This window comes from Manacus vitellinus, unplaced genomic scaffold (genome assembly GCF_001715985.3).
Source record: "Manacus vitellinus isolate BGI_N305 unplaced genomic scaffold, ASM171598v3 scaffold_82_pilon, whole genome shotgun sequence".
NCBI classification, from domain to species: Eukaryota; Metazoa; Chordata; class Aves; order Passeriformes; family Pipridae; genus Manacus; species Manacus vitellinus.
In genome coordinates, this window is record NW_021940828.1 from 409,194 (window position 1) to 430,534 (window position 21,341).

General features: G+C 45.5%; 1 protein-coding gene across 1 annotated transcript; it reads right to left on the minus strand.

Annotated features, from left to right (window-relative positions):
* On the minus strand, positions 1–21,335 carry MTMR9 (myotubularin related protein 9; the record flags this gene model as incomplete). Its single annotated transcript, XM_018085532.2, has 10 exons — positions 1–3,772; positions 4,173–4,324; positions 5,792–6,012; positions 7,207–7,348; positions 9,419–9,580; positions 10,504–10,721; positions 12,400–12,573; positions 17,823–17,948; positions 18,704–18,812; positions 21,211–21,335. Coding segments are annotated over 10 exons (1,593 nt in total), but the record flags the coding sequence as incomplete, so codon positions are not given.
* Between the last annotated feature and the right edge of the window lie 6 nt (positions 21,336–21,341).

Consider the following 21,341-nt stretch of genomic DNA (forward strand, 5'->3'; position numbering starts at 1 on the left):
TAAAGATTCAGCACTATAATTAAAGAACTTTTTAGTCTTCAAGATTTTAATTTAAACAGACACATCTACTATATTCTCACATATCTACAGCAAAGTTTACAGCCACTTTGTATCTGTTTTTCTCCCCCCAAAGGGCTGAACATTGAGCCATGATCTTTTTTCCTCAGATTCGTTACCTTTTTTTTGCAATATATTCCATACCACAGCAGCTGGGGTTCTGTACACACACAGCATACACCTAAAACAGCACAACTCCCAGCCCTGCTATTGCAATTTGTACAAGAAAAATCAAGACTGATGCAGCAGCCAAGTCCAAATAGCAATTCCAGATGTTGGGACAGCAGTGCACTCATCACTTGAATTGGCAGCAGTGAACAGATACAGAGCACACACCACACAGTGCTGCTATCACAAAATACAGGGAGTGCTGGGATACACCTTTCCTCCTCCCACAGGAGCCTGGACACACAAGAGCACTTCCCAAGGCTGGAGCAAAGCACACATGAGACACCAAAATGCTGTACAGTGCAATTTGAAGTTCTATCCTATGCAACAGGAGTGCACTTCAACCAGTGCCACATTCAAGAGTTAGATCAATACAATCAAAATATTGAAGGTAAATAATTCCCTTATGAAAACTGTGCAAGTTAGTTCCTTTTCCCTTCTTCTTTTTTTTCTTTTGGTAAATGGCAGTGTCCTCATTGACTGACCCCAAAATTTGGAGGTGGGGCCCTCAGTGTCCAGCTTGTTCCACAATTAGTGTGTGCAAAAGAGCAGAAGCAGGGGGTCAGCAGGGGTGTAAGGCAGTGGCACAGGGAAGAGCCAGAGCTGGGTGCTGCCACAGCACCTGGAGCTTGGGAAGACACTGGGAATCTGCAACGGGGGTGTCAGGGACTTCAGGGGGCAGGTGTCCCCCTCTGAGAGGGGGCAAATCCAACATCGATATTAAATACGTGATTAAATATGGGAGACAAGCAGGGAAGCAAAGACTCGGAGTGTTCCGCTGTGTTTCACACCAGCAGCCACCAGACTGGTGCCTGGGAAGCACTGGGAATGAATGGGAAGGTTAAAGGAGAACATGGAAGCAGCCTGACACAAGAGCTCTGTGAACTGTCCTCTCCCAGGAGGAGTTAAAACACCCCATCGTGTCCCAGCTCCATCACCTGCAACACCTCACAGGGCTGCTGCAGGTAACCTGTTTGCAGGGACAGGGATTATGGAGTGAACTGCTGGAGCTGCTCAGGGTGACCCCAGCACTTCCACACAAAGGCTGGGATCCACCAAGCCAAGGCACACACAGCACTTGGGTGTGGATTCAGCCCTGAGACACAAGTGGAGGATGGATTAAATGCCAGCTCAGAGGGAATGTGCTGCATTTTGTTGGCTGTCACAGCTAGTTTCCCAATTTCCTGGGATGCCTGCAGTTTGCAGGAGAGGCTGGAGGAGCCAGGCAATTAGATCCCAAAAAAACCCCATCTCTGCTTCTCTATTATTTAGCTCAATCTATAATTACTGTGTTAGGAAATTGCATAACCTTTAAGGGTGTTTTATGTATAGCCTATTACAAGGAAAACAGTGCCTTCTGCATCCTTCCCATCTGGCTGGGGATAATGGATTTCAGATGTACAAATCCTGAACTGGGCAGGGAAACACCACCCAGGGAGGTGCAGATCCCACAGAAATGATTTTAAAGGGTGAACAGTCATTTTAGAGGGCTTATATTAACAACATATCCAGAGGTATCTCCAGCAGCCAGATTTGGAGGTGGGAAGAGGGAACAGCCCAATTGTGCCTCCCCTGTGATGCAGGACAGATCACCCTGAGCAGCATTCCCTGTGTCAGACTTGATTTAGTGAACAAAACCATCACTCTCCAAACCTAAAAAGAAATCAGTGTTACAAGCAGGGAGAATTACTTTTCTGCCTTCAGTGGCTTAAAAGGGATCTTGGTATTTTTTCATGACTTTAGGGCTAAGTTTAGGTTAGTCAAGAAGAAAAGAATTAAGGAAATAAAGAGTGAACAAGAGGCATTAAGGTAGCACTTAATCACTATAACATAATTTTATATTGCTTCCTTGGTTATAGGATTTCCTTAGAATATATTTAGTGGCCACATGATTTTTGCAGATCACTCTCCAGCTGCTTCTACGACAACTAAAGATCCTGCATTTTTATCTGTGTGAAAGTGGCTTTTGAATAAAGGCAGCTTCATTCCCCAAACTGGAAGCTTAACAGTTTCCAAAGAGAACACCACTGACCTCTTGCAGCTCCATTTCAGTAACAGCAAGATTTCTGGATAATCCCAGCCACATGTGCTGCTGTTAATTCAACTCTTCTCAGTCCTGTCCATCCATGGAATTGAGCTGAGAAAATGAGTATTTCAGACCTACTCTTACCTGTCTTTTGAAAGGAGAAAAAAAATCGCTAAAGAAAACTCTGATTTCATAAAAGCAGATTGAAGTCGCAGAAACAGGAAGAGCAGCTACAAAATACCAAGTTAAATGGAAAAAAAAAAGCTTATCCCTAAAGTCTTTAAGTCATTTTAGCAGCTACAAATCATCTAAACTCTGAGCATTTCTGTAGTGTGATGGCCTCTTAATCTGCAGCAGATCTGAGGTCACCTGAACTTCCAACTCCTGCTTTTTTGAGGTTTCACAACATGGATATAAGAGCACAAGAGGGAAAAGCACATCAGCTGGAGTGCTTTGCTGAGCTGTAGATGCAATGCTGTGAACCTGGCCAGGTGTCCAAACCCAGCCAGGGGACTTGGAAATTCCAAGAAGGCAGCTTGGATCTGGGTAAAAGGACAGCTCTGAGCCCCTGTTCTGCAAGTGAACACCTCCAGCAGCTACCAAACCTTTTTTGTTTTCCAGGCAGAATAAAAGAAGCTTGTTATTTCTTAGGAGATATTTATCCATGAGGGACAATTCCACCTGGAAGTCATGGCTTAAACATTAGCAGCAGAATCCCTACTTCAGTTCTGTATTGCACTGAAAAGTCTTGCTCTGGTTTGGTATTTAAATTTCTGCTCCCAAGCCAATGCTGAACACAAAAACCCAAGTGTCAGATGTGAAGGCTACTGAGAGAATTGTGTAGACTGGCAGAAACTGTAGTTAGATTTTAACAATTTCTAGTTTTTCTAGGAAACTAAAGAACTAAGCTGCCTTACCTACTCTTGGGGAGAAAAGGTGCTTTCAGACAAAATGCCTTTACCTATCTATGTAGAAGTCTGTATTTTAATCCTGTGAGTGTTTAGACAGTTCAACAAACCCAGAAAAAGTCCAAAATAAATTGGAGACATCCTGTCTCTTGGCCCATCCTGATCATCCACACAGTTGGAGGTAAAGAGTTCCAGCTCCTGCTGACACTGTACACAACGTTGAGACAGAGAAGCGGCCAAGAGAGGACACTGTGCCCAGCTGTGTCTTCTGTAAACAAAACAAAAATCCCTCCCAGGAGAGCAGGGAGGTTCATAGTGTGAAGGTTTCAGCAGTGGGAGGGCTGAGGGTAGCTGGGCCCAAGGGCTCAGCAACACATGCACTTTTCCATGTTCAGTCTTTAGTGTAGGGGGGGCTGGAAAGGAAGGACCTGAGGCAAAGCCCGGGCAGCTCACGGGTTGTGCTGCACCCTCGCAGCCGCCTCCAGCTCTGCCAGCTGCCTCCTCAACACCTTCACCTTGTCCTGGAGTTCCTTGTTGTATTTTATAATCTTCACCATTTCTTCTTGGGCTTCCTCCAGGTACTGGGAAGGCCTGTTCCACCGGAGGAAGACACCTGAAAGCCCAGGGCAGACAGGTCACGAGGGTTTCTTGTTACAAGGAGTTCATATTCCATCAGTTTACAAATTCTTCCCTTGCCCTCCCCCCTAAACAACCATTAAAAATACTGACCCTCCTCTCCAAGTTCATAATTCTATTAAACAGGGTTAATAAAAGGAAAAATGAGGGAGTTGCATTCTTTTCCTCATATCCTGATCAGACCCATCCATGTCTCCCCGCTTCCACGACAGCCCACTTTGCTTCCCTGTTACCAACTCTTCAGCACCCATGGGATGGAGAAAGTTCCTGCAGCAGAGAACCCACTGCACATGGATTATCCAAAAAGGTCAGGAGAAGCTTTAAAAGCAGTCCCAAAGTAGATATTGTCTGTAACAGGAAGAGCAAGTCTGGCTTACCTGCCCAGAGCTGTAGGCTCTGTGGGGCCACGGCGGGCCAGATGACCAAGCTGTTGGCCTCGTAAATGGGATTCTGGAATTTGCTCAGTTCTTCATTCCTGTTCACCCAGGACCACAGGGACATGGTCTTTTGAGGCAGCTTCAGTTTAGCCCTAAGAAACCCACAGGAGTAAGTTAGTTTTGTACACTTTGATCCGTAAAGACTGTTTTAGTCAGAACCACACAGACTAGAAGGCCACAAGTTTCTCAATATGCCACTAGCCCAGATAATTCAGGACAATCCCTTCAGTACCTCTCACCATCATGGCACAGGGTGCAAACCTAAAGCAATTTACTCAACCTGGCTGATTACCATTAGTTTTGAATAAAAGATGGGGAAATAACATTTATAAGTTGTGTGGAAGTTGGTTGCCTCCTGTCCAGGTGAAGGATCAGTCACCTCCCCACAGTGGTTCGAGTGCCAGGTTTTGAAAGGGATTGAATTCCTGTGTTAAGGCAGAGCTGGGAAGTGGGATGGGTCTGCACCAGGGAAGGATGGAAATGGAATTCTTGAGTACATAAAAGCAGTGTTACTGCTGGAATTGTGCAATGGGCACATCTGACAGGTCCCTCTGGTGGTAGGAAGGATCTAAGCACACAGGGCAAGCAGTGCTGTTTTCCTGGGGCAACCCCACCACAAGGAGTTACACAGGGATCTCTATTCCTTAGATTGCAGCAAACATCCTGCCTGCACTAGCAAATTGAACTGCCAGCCAGGAGGAGATTCACCATCCCTGTGAATGCTTCAGACAGCACAAGCTTCACATCAGACTTCAAACCCTGTCTGTGCTCTCAGGCTGACGGGCTCGAATGTGACAGGCAGGTTATTACATGTAACATCCAATACTCTTCCAAATTCCATCTTATTGGTTTCAAGTCTAACTTGGTTTTGCAGATGACTAGTTCAGCAGCCCTGCAGAAGGCAGCAGAGTCTCTTCTAAGCCAAGATGAAGGGCAGAGAGGTTTATAGGAAGCTTTAAATTGCCTTCCTTATCTGTAATATCAGTTCGGTTTTTCCCTTCATGTTCAGTTAAGCAGGAGACCATCAGACATGGTCTTACTGGAGTCAGGAGTCCTGAGGGCTGAACTGTTAACCTCAAAACAGGAATCCAACCTCAAAACAGGAATCCAAACCTCTCTGACAGCTGTGGGAGGCTCCAGCCCTCCCCCTGTTTGCTACTCCCAGCAGCCCCACTCAGGGCTGGACCTGGGGGTGTCAGGACCACCAGGCTACAGAGTCATGTTCCTCCCTGACAGGTAAGGACCAGACTTGCCAGCTTTGGCTTATGATGCCTTGACCTTCTCCTCCTGGCCTGCATGGACAAGTTTGCTTCCCATAGCCATGACTCACGTCAAACTCCAGCTGTTTATTCTTTTATGGAAGAGTTTCTGTGTAAGAGACTATATAAACTGGGAATGGGTGGGGATTTTGGCCAGGTTGGAGCAACCTGGTCTAGTAGAGGGTCCCTGCCCAGGGCAGGGAGTTGGAACGAGATGATCTTTAATGTCCCTTCCAACCGAAACCATTCCATGATTTTTTGTCAGACACACAAGGGTTCAAATCAAGCATCCTTACCAACCTTTCACTTTCATTGTTTCCCAGGAAAGTCCCAAACTGGGAAGCATAAGCATGTTCAAAGAGCATGATGAGGAACTGTTCATTGAACTCGAAGGAGCAAGGGAACTGCCGAAGGATCTGCCATACACAGTCCAGGAAGAGCAGGAACACCGGGGCCTCCCACTTCTGTTTGCTGTTGGAATAGGCTGACTGGGCACAGCGCTGCTGGAAAGGGTGACCAGCCTGTGGGAATCAGAGGAAGCATCACACACAAAGCAGTAGGATGTGGGTACATGTAGCAAAAAAGACCTTAGAGACAGTTCTGTCCATGTGACCGTGCTGTTATTGCTCAGGCATCCAGTAACAAGCTGCTGGTAACCATTACACCCCTGTGCTGGCACTGCTGAGGCCTCACCTCAAAACCCTGGGGTCAGTTTTGGGTCCTTCATGACAAGAAAGACATTGAGGGTCTGGAGTGTGTCCAGGGAAGGAAATGAATTTGGGGAAGGGGCTGGAGCAGCAGGAGTAGCTGAGGGAGCTGGGGGGGGCTCAGCCTGAAAAAAGGAGGCTCAAGGGGGACCTTCTGGCTCTTTGCAACTCCCTGACAGGAGGGGGGAACCAGGGCGGGGTTGGGCTCTGCTCCCAGGGAACAAGGGACAGGATAAGAGGAAATGGCCTCAAACTGTGCCAGGGGAGGGTGAGATTGGGTATTAGGCAAAATTTCTTCATGAAGATGGTTGGCCAGCCCTGGCACAGCTGCCCAGGGCAGCAATGGAGTCCCCATCTCTGGAGGGATTTAAAAACCATATGGATGTGGCACTTGGGGACATGGGTCAGTGGTGGCCTTGGCAGTGCTGGGGAATGGCTGGACTCAATGCTCTTAGAGGGCTCTTCCACCCCTAACAATTCTGTGATTCTGTGACCAATTTGCCTGCCTTTCCCAGGCTGTGTTCACAGTCTTGTATTTGATCAGGGAATGTGACCAAGAACAAACTGATGTGGGTGCACTGAGGGGCCAGACTGCAAAGGTACAAAGAGCAGAACTAAGGTTTTGTGGTTTAGTCTGAACAAGGCTCTGAAGAGATGGAAGAGATGGAACCTGGTCTGGGGGAAGGTGTCCTTGCCCATGGCAGGGGGGGTGGAACAAGATGATCTTTAAGGTCTGTTCCACCCCAAACCATTCTGTGGTAAGAGATGTCCACCCTGAGCACACAAAACAGGCAGTTTCCCAAACCCAAAAAACTGCCAGGAGAGGCAGAGGCCCCACAAAGTGCCAGAGGTACAAATGACTCAGGGAATGATGCTGCTCTGAGGACAAAGGCTGTTCACTCCAAGCAGGGTTGCAACAAGGCCCAACCTGTTTGCTGCCTCTCAGGCTATTTCCCAATCCAGCTGTCACTGGAACAGATTGCCCTTTTGTCCAGAGGTGTTTCTTACCTGCAGCCACTCCCTCACAACAAGAGACTCAAAGCCACGGATGGTCCTGCACCTTGGATCCAGGATAATCTGTGCCAGAGAAGTGACCTGGAGCGTGGAATCAGTTCCTTCAGTCCCATGGACTAACACTGATGCACCTTCCCTGGGAAAGAAAGAGGTGGGAAGGGACAAGAGTATGAATGAGCAGAACACATCCCAAGGGCATACACATCCCAGAGGATGCCATTATATCCCATGGACACCAGTGCTGACAATGCTGAGGTTTTGCTGTCTCTTTACCACCACATCCCTTAAGGAAGCATCCCACCTTCTCACCTGGGTCCTCACCAACACTAACCAGAGCTCTGCATCATGAAAGGCTCAGTTTCTTGCTAAGCAGTCTGGAAATCCAGGCTCTTTGTCTTGATCTCACAGGCAGATCTCCTTTGTGGTTCTCACTCTTTTGGATTGGTACCCCTGTGAGTTATAGCTGGGAAATGCAGCTCAAAATGAGCTTGTGTCATTCACCGTTTTGCTCATTACTCTCAAATCTTCCCATAAGCACTGAAATGAAGATGTATCACCACCCAGATGCTCTGCAAATCAGTATTAGGAGGTTCTTGCTCAAACCTGGGTTTAATTTGGGCCTCAACTGAGGTTCTCTACTGCTTCCTGAAAAGAGGTCAGAGCCAGGTGGGGGTCGGTCTTTTCTCCCAGGTAACAAGTGAAGGGATAAGAGGAAACAGCCTTAAGTTGTGACAGTGGAGGTTTAGATTGGCTGTTAGGGAAAGTATCTTCACTGAAAGAGTGGTAAGGCTTTGGATCAGGCTGTTCCAACCCCCATCTAAGCTGGCCTTGAACACTTCCAGGGATGGGGCAGCCACAGCTTCTCTGGACAACCTGTGCCAGGGCCTCACCACTGTAATTGCACAGAAATTCTCCCTAATACCTAATCTAAACCTTCCTTTCCTACCTAATCTTAACCTTTCTCTCTTCCTCTCACAGCAGTGACAGATAAAGCACAATTCCAAAGGCTGCCAACCTATGCCCTCCTCAAAGTGGGGCACAGCAGGATAACAGGATGTTCCCCTTTCACCTTTCAGGCCCCAGACCTTCAAGATGCTGCAGGATCTGTCCCAGCCATTCCTGCCCATGGTAAATAATGGAATCATCCCTGTCAGTTCACCTCTGACCTCCAGGCCGTGAGTGAGGCAGGTCAGGCACCTGACACAGCTCCAGGTAAACAGAAAAAGCAAAGCTGAACTTAAAAATGATGAAATCAGCCACTGTCCCAACAAGCCAGAATGGTTTCATCACTGATCTTTCTCATCATACGCATGTAGGAAAGAATTCCAGACAAAAGTATTGATCCAGAGCAATCCTTTTCTGGCACAGTCAGTAATGAAACCAGCACTGTCAGTGCTTTCAAAAAGCACAGAGCTCACGTTTTAAATGCTCTGATGCTGTTTTACCACTAAGACAGCATTCCAGCCTGCCTGTGTGCCTGCAGAACACATTCTCCAGCTGGTATGAAAAGCCAGGTTTTCCCTGAATTTTTGGATAGGCTTTTTCTGCTCAGAGCCACAAATAAAACACATATTTAACTCCTTCATCTGGTCTTACAAACCCTGGCACCTGACAGGGAGGTTTGGCTCTCCAGGCTGAGGTCTGAACACAAGTCAGCTGATTCAGCAGGATTTGTGACAGAAATGTCAGGTTAAGAGAGGTCATGAGCACTTAGAAGGGATGAGCAGGATTGCTTAGGGATGAAAAGGTAAGAGGGGAAAAGCACTGGGCCAATTCCTGGGGAAAACAAGGAAATGCCATTGGTTTAACCTCTGTAAGTGAGGTGGGGTATTGGAAACTTTCAGCTGAAAAGAAAAAAAAAAAAAGGACTTTTTGAAAAAAAAAAATATCAACCCTGTGTTCTCTCTTTACTCTCAAACAGCATTTCAGATGGGCACATTTTAACCTAAACCTTCAATAAAGCAATCTGAATCAGACTGGTTTCATCAGACATAGGAATACACCTCAATTACATAATTTAAACTCTATTCTTAGTCGAGGTTGCCTCCCTCAGCATGATTTACTGGAGGAACATTCCTTCACCAGGATGATGAAACAGCATCTTGCATGAGGACGAGCCAGATGGTAGAGGGCAGTTATTAATACTTCCAGAGGTTTCTAATGACAAAATGAATGAGAAACTCAAGCCTTTCTGCAAGAGCTTTACCTGTCAATGCACTGAGCAGCCAGACAAGCCGTGGTCAGGATCTCCTTGACATGAGTCAGCCAGTTGGAAGCTTCCAGTTTACTGAGCCAGCGGTCCATGTTGTGGGACTGGTCATTACAAGCTTCCACCAGTTTGATGAGGCTTTCCTGCAGGATATTAAACCTTTGGGAAAAGGAAAATGTTACTGAACGTTACATAAGAAGTAACACAGAAACCAGGATATGGATTATTTAGTGTTCATATACTGTGGTTTATTCATTCTTCTGTTTGATGCTTGTAGAGCTGTAAACTAATCAACAAAAATTTAAGTTCGAGTAAAAACTTTAGAAGCAAAACCAAATACTTCAAAGTAACAGCCAGGAAATTCCTAAATTAACTCCTCAGGAGCTGGTCTACACAGTGATGAGGGGAGTGACTGCTTTCCAATATCTCCAGTTAACATTACTGCACATCTGTGTAGGAGGATTTTCCAAAATTAGGCTTAAGAGAAATTGAACAAGGCCAAGATAAAAGTCTATTTAATTTAGTAACTTGTCCCTAAATGATCAAACAATATTAGATGTCCAGTGAAAAGTACTGGCTCATAGAATCACAGACTGGTTTGGGATGGAAGGGATCTTAAAGCTCATCTCATTCCCAAGGACAGCGACTCTTTCCACTATCCCAGGTTGCTCCAAGCTCTGTCCAACCTGGCCTTGAATGCTTCCAGGGATGGGGCAGCCACAGCTTCTCTGGGAAAATCCTCTGGATAAAACTGTGACTGTCACTGCCACAGAACAAATCCTCACCTGCAGAAGTTTTCTGGCTCCTTCCAGTGTGAAGGGAACACAGGAAGGCTGGAGTGTGGCTATGGCTGGCACAGGGAGATGCCTGATGCCTGAAACCTGCAGCAGGTTGTTCAGAACAAGGAACCGAAACCCAAATAACCTTGATCATCCACACATCCTGATTTGGCCATAAAAAGAACATGACCCTGCTGACAGGAACCAGCATACACAACTCTTCTTACAGAGCAAAGACTTCATGGAGCAACCACAGCCCTGACAAAGCCAAGCCTAGGGCAGGGCCTGTGTGATTCCACTCACCTCTCGATACCCTTGTGAATCCTCCTCCACTGGGGATAGTGGACTTCTTGCTCAAAGCCCCCTCCTTTGGCCCTGGCCTGCTGGGCCACATTCAAGGACCTGGTGTCAATGATGTAGCCACGTTTGCCGGGCCGGAGCGAGGCGTTGATCAGCTTCTCGTCCTCCTTGCAGCGTCTCCCGTTCGTACCTGTAAGGGGTTGGCTGCTTCTCATCATGATCTGGGGAGACACAAAACCAGGAATTAGGCACTGGAAATGGAGGGAGTTCAGACTGAAAGGCACCAATCACTTGAGCTCCAAGCCTTGCCCTGAATCCTTCAGGTTTTTTTAAGTCCAATCTTTTGCAGGAACTGAACGTATTTAAAAACCAAACTACATATCCTCGAACTGAGGATATCTGGCAGGTAAAGTTCTAAATTACAGATATCATCTTAGGGGCTTTACCCCTTTAATTATGCCTGAAATACCATCTTTGTGAAACTCTGAACTGGCTTCCTGCTGATGGCTCCTTTATAAACCTTGGAAGTGTTATAAATCCCTGGAGGTGTTCAAGGCCAGATTGAATGGAGTTTGGAGCAACCTGGTCTAGTGGAAGGTGTCCCTGACCATGGCAGGGGGTTGGAACTGGATGGTCTTTGAGGTCCCTTCCAACCCAAACCGTTCTGTAATCCTATGAAGCAAACATTTTTGGGATTGTCATTTTTAAGGTCTCTTCCCAGCTCTGTTCTTAAAACACTCAAATCATTCGCATGTTAAAAGATGCCTCTTAGGGACAGTTTTCCCTCGTGGATTAACTAATAAACCTTAAGTCCACAGACTGATGAGCTGAGATTTCTCTTTAGTAAATGCTTTTCAATTCAGGAGCTCCCCAGCAGCTCAAATGATCACTAAAATGTGAGGGCAGCCAGTCAGCAATCCCAAGGACATTTGGGAACTCAGAGGCAAGAGGAGAACATGAGGGACAAAGTTACTGTCACAAGTTCAAGTGCTCTGAGCCACACACCATTATATCCCTCACACCTGAAAACATGCACAATTTGGAGAGATAACTGAGCAAATCTTCCTCTGATGGTTTTCAGCTGAGCTGAGAAAAAGCAGAAAACACAACTGATATGGAGCTGGTGGGTGGCTGATTTTAAAGCAAGGCAAAAAAGCCCCAAGTTATTACTGAGTCAGACTAGACATCCTCGAGTTCAAGGCTTACAAATCTTGGCACCAGGAGGTGAGAAGGCATTAGAGCATTTGAGGAGCCTGTATCAAGTTTAAAAGCTGCAGGTTGGACATCCCAACATCCTCAGAACTGGTTACATCAGCAAGAGACACAAATACTCAACAGTTTGATAGAGTGCATTTCTTAATTACAGTGTATCAGTCACTCCATTAGACTCTGCCTTGCCAAAAAGCCTGTACAACACCAAGAATTTGCTGCTCCTGAATCATGTTGCACTGCCAGGCTCAGAGAACAGCTTGTTCTGATCCTCCTACCACAGGCACAGAGCAGAAGCAGTGCTGGCTCTGCTGTCACCATGATGTGATGAGGGCCCACCACTCAGACGGGACAATGTGGCTCCTGCCATCCTTCCCTTGAAGCCTCTTGGCAGACAAAGCAAGTCAGGGTGCCAGCAGTGCTTTTACAAACCTCATCTTGTTCTTAACTGCTGTAAGCAAGCTCATGCCATGCACATTCCCAAACAAGCACATTAATGGCTATTTCTAGGATGGAGATGACTCATTCCAGCCCCCAGAACCACTTTCACTGCAGCCACTGAGAAAGTCGGAAAATAAACCAGGCGAACATCACAAACCGTGTTAGTTCCAGAGCACAAGTCACTTTTCCATGAAACAAACACATCCACACAATTCCTTCAGGAACAACCAACACCCAAACCCAGCTCACCATCCCATTCTTCCTGTGGTAGTAGCTGAGGACTGGGAAGCGACTGCCGTGGCGGAACACGGCGACCTTCCGGAGCTCGTCGTCGGTGATGCATTTGGGGACAATGACAACTGGAGGGTAGGAGGGACACACAGAGAATTCCTTATTGATGCAGCTGAGACGCCACTCATCTGTCTGAAAAACACCAGAACACACAGGCTTTGGGTCAGAAAACACATTATTAGTGAAAGAGTATTAAAACCTGGGAAGAAGAACTTCCATGTGCAGGATAAGGCACACGCAGAGGAATATTGGTGATCTGCTCCATCTGCACCACAGGAAAAAGCTCAGTTGTCCTTTTACCAACCATTTATAGGTCTGTTGACCCATTAATTTTCCCCCAAATCCTTGATGCTCCCTGAAAACATCTCGTGGCAGCAGCTCCCAGACACTCATTACCCAACATGCAGATAAAGAAGTGGAGGAAATGATTAGGTGATTCTGGTTCTTGAGGTGCAGGATTTGAACAACAGTTCCCTCTCTGGTTTATCCACACCCTCAAACAGCACCAAATAAGCCCAAGTGGTCAGAAATGGGTGATTGTGGCTTTCAATTATTTCACAGGCACAAACAATGTGGGATATCCCAGAGCAGGAATATGTTCCTACATCAGCAAATTTAGGGGGCAGAAAAGTTCATTTAGATCCAGTAACATGGGCTCAACCCTCCGTCTGTGCTGAAAGAAGAGTTCACAAGACAAAGGGGGCTGAGAAAGGCAGGAATTTCCACCAACTCCAGATGTTGGAGCTGCCTTGAGGTTAAAAGTGCAATTTAATACCTCCAGCTTGGTTCTTTTCCACGTGCTTAACGACAGCTCTTGCTCCCAAAGCATCTTCTGGAAGCAGCAGAGCATCCAAGGCCCAAGGTCTCATCCTCAGCTCCTGTTATGTAACTTTTGAGCTTCCAAGAGCCAAATCCTTGGGAAAGAAGTGCTGAGTGTTGGCACCTTGCACCTCACAGGCACTTGGCATGAGAACTCAGGCACCTGATACCCAGGGTCAGACACAGGGCTGGGCTCCAGCTCAAGGAAGAAGGTCAACAAGGAGCTCTGCAGGAGGCAGAGACCTCACAGAAATGCCATAAAACCTCTGCTCATGTGTTCACAGGAAGTTTCAGCCAGACTAAAAGGCAGAAGGGTAAAGCAGGTAGCACAGAAAGGAAGGGAAGGGCACAAATGAACCTGTAACAGGATACACAAATACCTCGATTCAGGTCTGCTGGTTTAACATGTATAAATTGCACATTTCTGATCAGAATTAGGTCTTTCTCCCTCTTTCCTTTCTTCCAGAGGCTTGCTACCTCTTGCCATGCACCTCCTGGCTGCTACCTGCTCATATAACTCATCCTGACCGGCTCACTGCAAAAATGGAAAACTGGGATCAATTCACAAAGGTTTTCTGGCAATGAAGTCTTTCCATCAGATCAACAAGCTGATCTGACTCACAACACTTTCAGCAGCAGGAGCTCTGAGGCCTGGGATATGTGGCACTGGAGACAGTAAAATTGTGCTTTTTAGTGGCAATCTAAGAAAAAGATGCTGGAAAAACACACATTATGTGCATCAGGATCAGCAGCAGCAGCAAGAGCAGAAATTGCTGCCTGTGTGCAGTGGCCCAGCTGGACAGTATTGCACCACAACCTTATTTCATTATTAATTAGCCTCAAAACAGCTTCTCTGAACAGCTCCAGTTTACAGAAAGCAGAGCTTCTCCCAGATGCAAAGTCAAACTGCCTCTGGCCATCAGGTTATAAACAGAGATGAAAAGTTCTGGATCACAAAAGGGATGTGGCTGGTCACAGCTCCAGCTTTTAATGCATCAACAATGACAATTTTTATAAAATAATGCTATTTTTATAGCTTTTTTTGGGGTGTCTGTGTTAATTTACACATAAAGGTGTACAATCTGATCACAATGAAAAAAAATCTGTGTGGATCTGGAATATAAAACTGATAAATACATTACAGGAATATAAAACTGATAACCCCCCATCCCCAGGATGTGGGGAAGGTGAAGCCAGAGCTCTGTGGTGTGTTTGAGCCTGGCTGTCACTGGTATCACCAGCATGAAAAGGAGTGGAAGAGCGTCCCCTGATTTATCTCCCACTCTGGTAATTTAACCCTGCCCAGAACCTCCTCCCCTCCCCACTTATAACACGAGACAGATGATCCTGTTATGTCATCCAGTTGTAATTTACTGTTCCATGGGAAGGAGGAGGGGCCTGGCAGCAGTTGGCACCATTTGTCTTCCCTGGTACAGCTCCTCCTGCAGAGATCCCATTAACCTGTGCAGTGCCAGCTTCACACTGCTGGAGTAAACTCCATTCTTAGCTTTTTTTTTGGGGTAGAGCTGTAATATGGAGAAAAAATGGCCATTAGAACTGGAAGAGGGAGGCAGCAGCAATTTAGGTACGTGCAGCAGAGGGCCTGCAGTGGAAGGGAGGAGGGACCTCACCTTCAGCATCATCAGGTAACTGTGTTGTGTAAAACTCAGAGAAAGCACAAAATTAACATTTAATTCTCCCAATGTGAGATCTGTTCTTTTAGGAATCAAAAGAAGTTAAGGACAGAAGCAGCAAAGGACACTGAGGACAATGGAAAGGACTCCAAAGAAAGAAAAATTAGTATTTTCTCCTTGCAAGACTATCTCTGGAATTTCCACTTTTCTTGTCCTAGCACTTGTTTAGAGATATTGATTTCCAGAAGTCCAAGATATCCTTCATCCTAAAACTCAGAACTGCCAGGAGAGGTTGTTTTCCACAAAACAGTGGGAAATAATTCAAGTTCTACTAGTAAGCCTTAAAAAAAAAGTTGGGAAACCATCAAGCACCTTGAGGGATCCTGCAAAGCAGCAATGGCAGAGGCCATTCCCAAGGAAAAAGTCCTGTTAGGGACAGGTTGTGCATGAAAAAGGAGCATAGCAGATGCAAAGACTGATGATTGTCTGATAAGAGCAAAATGGGGGTGACCCAAACCATTGTAAACTGAGCCCAAAGTCAGAAAATTGGGATTTTTTAAAAGAAGCTCCAATAAGATAAAGCACAATTGAACCATTCAGGTTCCTGAGCTCTTTCCAGCCACGAAGGGGAAAGGGAAGAGCAAAAAAGTTGGGGGAAGAAAAGAGAGAAAAAGGGGGAAGAAAAAAAGAGGAAAGCAGAGGAATTAAAAAGAGGAAAGGGAAAGAAAATAGAGGGAAAAGGGGGAAAGAAAAAGGAGGAAAGGAGGAGAAGAAAAAGAGGAAAGGGACAGAAAAAGAGGAAAGGGGGGAAGAAAAAGATGAAAGGGGGGAAGAAAAAGATGAAAGGGGGGAAGAAAAAGAGGAAAGGGGGAAAAGAAAAAAGAGGTAAGGGGAGGAAGAAAAAGAGGAAAGGGGGAAGAAAAAGCAGGGAGGGAGAGAAGAAAAAGGAGGAAAGCGGAGGAGAAAATGGACAAAAAGGGAGGAAGAAAAAGGTGGAAAGGGGGGAAAAGAAAAAAGAGGAAAAAGGGAAATAAAAAGAGAAATAAGTGAGTTTTCTGGCAATAAAATACCTTTATGTTAATTATACTGTCAGTGTACAAACTTCTCATGGCCTCTTCACATAATTTTAGGCAACAATTTCCAGTTAGTTTGCAGTGTCCTGAAGTTGTGGAATTTGGCAGAAGAGAAACCTCTCAGCTCTTCTCTGACAGCTCAATAAAAATAAGAAACCCTTACACAAACTCTGAATTCCATTCAGCCCCTTACTGGTTATGCAGTAGAAGAATACAAAGAACATCACAGACAATCTAAATTTTTAATGTATTATCTAATTTTTTAAAAAATTATAACTTTTACAGCTTTACTTTGCCATTAGAGAACGTGTCCATGTTTTAAAACAACTCTCCTGTGGCAGAGAAATGTGGAATTAATACATTACTTTACATGGATTTGACATGTGGGGGAAGGTCAGGGATAACAAATCCAGGTGGATGATTTAATGGATGGGGGGGAACCTCTGGAATTCTACTCATTTAACTTATGGCAGAAAGAATTTAATGAGCCTTTTACTTCACATAAGGCAGTTTCATCACAGAACAAGGAGTATTTGGTCAACAACAACATATTTATCTGTTGTTCAGGGAATGTAAATCATTTGAAGGTGGCTTTTGACAGCATTTTCTTAAAAAAATTGAGGTTTTAAGGGTTAAAAGCCAAGAATTAATCAACAGCTGCCAGACAGGGATATTTTAAAGAAATGACATATTGCTATATAATAATATGATTTTTAAATGTAAGTCTTACAAGGAGCAGATGTTCAGAAAAACAAGAGATTCACAAATGCATTTTAAAATCTCTGAAAAAATAAGGAAAAAAAAGCATATTAAGGGATCCATGTGTTGCTAGTTATGATAATAAGTCAGATTGTCTGTCTTTGGACATCAGATGAAGATAAAATACATGAGAGTTCTCTAATTACGAGACAAAAACAGCCAGATCTCTGAACTCCTTTAATTTTCTGGTGATTTCATCACCTGAATCTGGCCAAGCTGATGATATTATTCAGTTATCAGTCCCAGGCAGGAAGTGATAGATGCTGCAGACAGGCTGGGCTGCAGATAAAAGAAAAAAAATCAATGTTCTGTGCTGCTGCACTAATGGATGTGGGCTCAGCAACCTGAGATGGTGGAGCAAGTGCTCATATTGGATGGGAAACAAAGACTTGGAACACAGAGATGCAAATCCAAGGAAGTTCCTGCAACCAAGATAGTTCAGCATCCTAAAATTAAGTTTGAATAACAGGCAATGCCACAAGAACAATTCCTACCCATAATAACATCAACATGTACCATAATACCAAAAATATCAACATGTACCATATCAACATGGCACCAAAATAATAACATGTGCTCAACAGCACCTGGAAAAAAGAGGACTGGAAGTTTCCTGCTCTCTAAACCTCCCTGAATATTTCCCCAGCATGAACTAGAGCTAAAAGTGTTTCAAACTGGGCATCTTTACTGTAATCTTCCTGGAGAGATAAGGAATCCTGAGCAATTTTATTAAAATATTATTTTCAATTAAGGGATTGAAAGAGATTTATTTCACTCCACTCCAGATTCAAAGTTAAGTGAAGCAAACCCTGGCCAAAGGGCTTCAATTTGTTGTTTTAATAAAGAGAGTCATTCACAAAGGACAAAACATTTCCTACCTTTGTGTCCTCCCAGATAAATCTTAAAAACTCCTCAAACCTCCTCTTGTACAACACAAAAATGCCTGATGTTCACAGAGTGTTTGAACAACACTCACTTCTCACCCAGGCAACAGATGAATTTTTTTACCATCCAGGATTTTCAGTTCAGCCACTGCTGGGTGAAATCCTTCAGGGAATATCCAAGTGCCTGTGGAAATCCTTCCAGTGCAACTCACCACTGAGCTGAGGAGCTCAAACTCCTGGTCAGGCAGGAAGGAGCGCCAGCCGTCCTCCAGCACCTCGAACATGGGCCGGTAGAAGAAGGGATACAGGAGGGTGACAGAATCCAGGGTGGAAAGGACCTGGAAGGACCAGAGAAAGCATGGAATCATGGAATGGGTTGGATTGGAAGGGAACTTAAACCTCATCTCATTCCAACCTCCTGCCATGGGCAGGGACACCCCCACTATCTCAGGTTGCTCCAAGCCCCGTCCAACCTGGCCTTGGACACTTCCAGGGATGGGGCAGCCACAGCTTCTCTGGGAAACCTGGGCCAGGGCCTCCCCACCCTCACAGCCAACAATTCCTTCCCAATATCCCATCTAACCCTGTCCTCTGGCAATTTCAAGCCATTCCCCCTTGTCCTGTCACTAGATGATTGCATGGTTTCTGATGCTTCAGCAGAATGAGCTTCCCATTCCCAAATGCTGTGGCAAGATATGGGCTTAAAGAAAGGAGTTTCAGGGTTTTTTTAATAAAAAAAAAAAAAAAACAACAAAAACAGACCTAGAGGCAAATCCCATGATTTTAACAGTTATCAGAAATCACAGACTGGTTTAGGTTGGAAGGGACTTTAAAGCTCATTCAGTTCCAACCCCCTGCCATGGGCAGGGACAGCTTCCACCAGACCAGATTGCTCAGAGCTTCATCCAACACTTCCAGGGATGAGGAATCCACAACCTATGGGAAATATCCCACAACCTGGTGGGAAATACTCCAGAATTTTCCTTTCCCTTACATAACACCAACGAAAACCTCCCTAACTGGAGACAAAAAGCTGTTGAGGTTGAGGTGAGATGGAGACCCGCCGGTTCTGTTGATGCTGATGAATCCTCACCTCGATGGAGCTGGCGATGTTCAGACATTCCTCCATCCCAGGGATGTCCAGCTGGATGATCCTCAGGTCTTTGCACTTTATGACAATGGTGCCCAACGATCCCACGAACCTACAGCAGGACATGGAACAGGAGCCTCATCAGAACAGGATCTGGGAGCTGTGAGGGGATGTTACAGCTCTTCCCAACACAAATTCCTACAAGGCAAAACTCCATTAGCAGTAATTTTTTCCCCAATATCATCCTGCAAGAAAAAAAAAAGATATAAAACCAACTTGTTATTTGGTATAAGCTTGTTTTTATTTTAATTTATTCTGTCCTTGTGCTATGGAGTGGAAGTATAGATATTACACCACTGTGAGGGTGACAGGACAAGGGGGAATGGCTTTAAACTGCCAGAAGGCAGGGTTAGATGGGATTTTGGGAAGGAATTGTTGGCTGTGAGGGTGGTGAGACCCAGGCACAGTTTTCCCAGAGAATCTGTGGCTGCCCTATTCCTGGAAGTGTTCAAGGCCAGGTTGGAGCAGCCTGTGATAGTGGGAGAGGAAATAAGTGGCAGGGGATGAAACAAGATGATCTTTATGTTCCCTTCCATCCCAAACCAGTCTGGGATTTCTGATTTAACATGGAATTTTGGTGTTTGATCCCTGCAGTGCCAGGATTTGCCCTGTAGATCTCAGGGAATAAGGTCTTACCCCCCCACACACTGGTTACAAATCCAGGGAGCCCAGAAAAACCTCTGGTTCCAAATCAAACCCAGCTCCCAGACGCCCTCCTCAGTCCTATTCCAGCTGTTTAAAGAGCTACAAAAGCTCAAGGAGCAGTTTGATCATCTGATAAATCTGAAAAAAACACTGTTTTGTACAAAAAACCCTCTTATAATTCAGTGGGAGAAGAGATTTTCTGAGCCTGGCACAATGTTGTGCACTAAGAACCTGCAGCAGGGTCAGGCTGGGCCTTTCTAAACCTTTTACAGATCTGAGAGTCTCGTTATTCCATCCTCCCCAGCACTGGGAAAATACACTTATCCCTTCAAATGGTAAAGTTTCACTCCCACAAAGCTATTCAGGGGCTGCTCTGGAGACCTCCTGGAAAATAAGGGCTGTGAGTATCTGCAGAGTAATTTGGTAGTAAATCAGGTGCTGAGCCAGCAATCCCTCCTCATAACTCCATGTTCCTTCCTTATTTGGGATTAACTTCCACTGCAGCTGCAGCTGAGCTCATAAAAAATTTAAAAACTGAAGGACAACCTTGTAAATATTAATCTTCAAAATGGAGCTTTAGTACAAGGAGTAACAGGGATGAGGCCAAACCCCCCTGAGGACTCAGCAATGCTCCATGGGAACACATTCCCTGAGTTTCCCACCCTTCTGCTCCTTTCCCACTTCAGAAAAGTCAGGAATAAAGTTAAGCAGCAACAGATTTAATCAGCATTCAGCAATTCCCCCCATTCCAGACTCTTTGCCAGCTTGGTGGGGTTTAATTGCTCCTGCTTGATTTTTCCAGAAAAATCTGTTCTACCAGATTTCTTTAAAAGGCAAGAAAAATGAGAAAGACTTTGTAATTAATTAAAAAATTATGGTGAGGAAGCTGAAACAGGAGCAAGTGAGGGAGCAGAAGACCAGGTGAGATGGGGCAGACTCTGAGGGAATGAAGGGTGACAGGGCAGGTAAAGCAGGAATGAGGGTAAAAAACCCCAAATCTTTGGAGCTTCTGTAATAAGAACAGGGTGGGGAAGGAAAATAATGGGAGTGCTGCAGCTACAACTCAGCTGAACCACAAAAATACATTGTTAAAGGGTTACTGATTCCCATGAGGAGTTGGAGGAGCGAGGGATGATGGTGTGGAGCAGCAGGAGGTGGATTTGGGGATGAGAAATTCCAGAGTCCATCAGTTGTGGTGGGTGACACAAAGCAAACCCCTCCACCAGCACTCCGACCTCCATCCCCTTTGCAAAGGACAGGGTAAAGGAGGTGGTAAAAATGCAAAGGAGGTGGTAAAGTTGCATTATTTAGAAATAATATATAGTGTTTCAACTGTTATTGAAGTGTTCAAGTGTTTCAAGGTTATTGATGGATCCACTGAATAATTAACACAGAGCAGAAGTGTTCAAACACACAAGTTTTGATTCTCCATATGACCAAAAAATTAACCTTTCAGATGCAACAGTCAAAATGAACATCCGAGCAAAAGGAAAACCCTGCCCTGTGCTCTCATAGGAACATTTAGGTTGGAAAAGAGCTCTGAGATCATTGAGTCCAACCTGTGACTTGGCACCACCTTGCCACCCAGACCATGCACTGATGCCACATCCAGCTGCTCCTTAAACATTCCGAGGGATAGGGACTCCACCCCCCCCTGGGCAGCCCCTTCCAGTGTTTAACAACCCTTCCCGTGAGGAAATTTCTCCTGATGTCCAACCTCAACCTCCCCTGGCGCAGCATAACCCCATCCAACACCTGAATCCGGGACAACCAGCCTTGCCAACCACTCTCCCGAGAGGCCCCACCTTTTCTCGCAGGAGTCGATGTTGGAGTGGAGCAGCCACAGCTCCTCGGCGTTGTCGTGGCGGCGGGACGAGAAGATGAGGTGGTGGCCGGTCAGGCACAGCGTCCCCTCCACGGCCGCGTGGAACGGCCG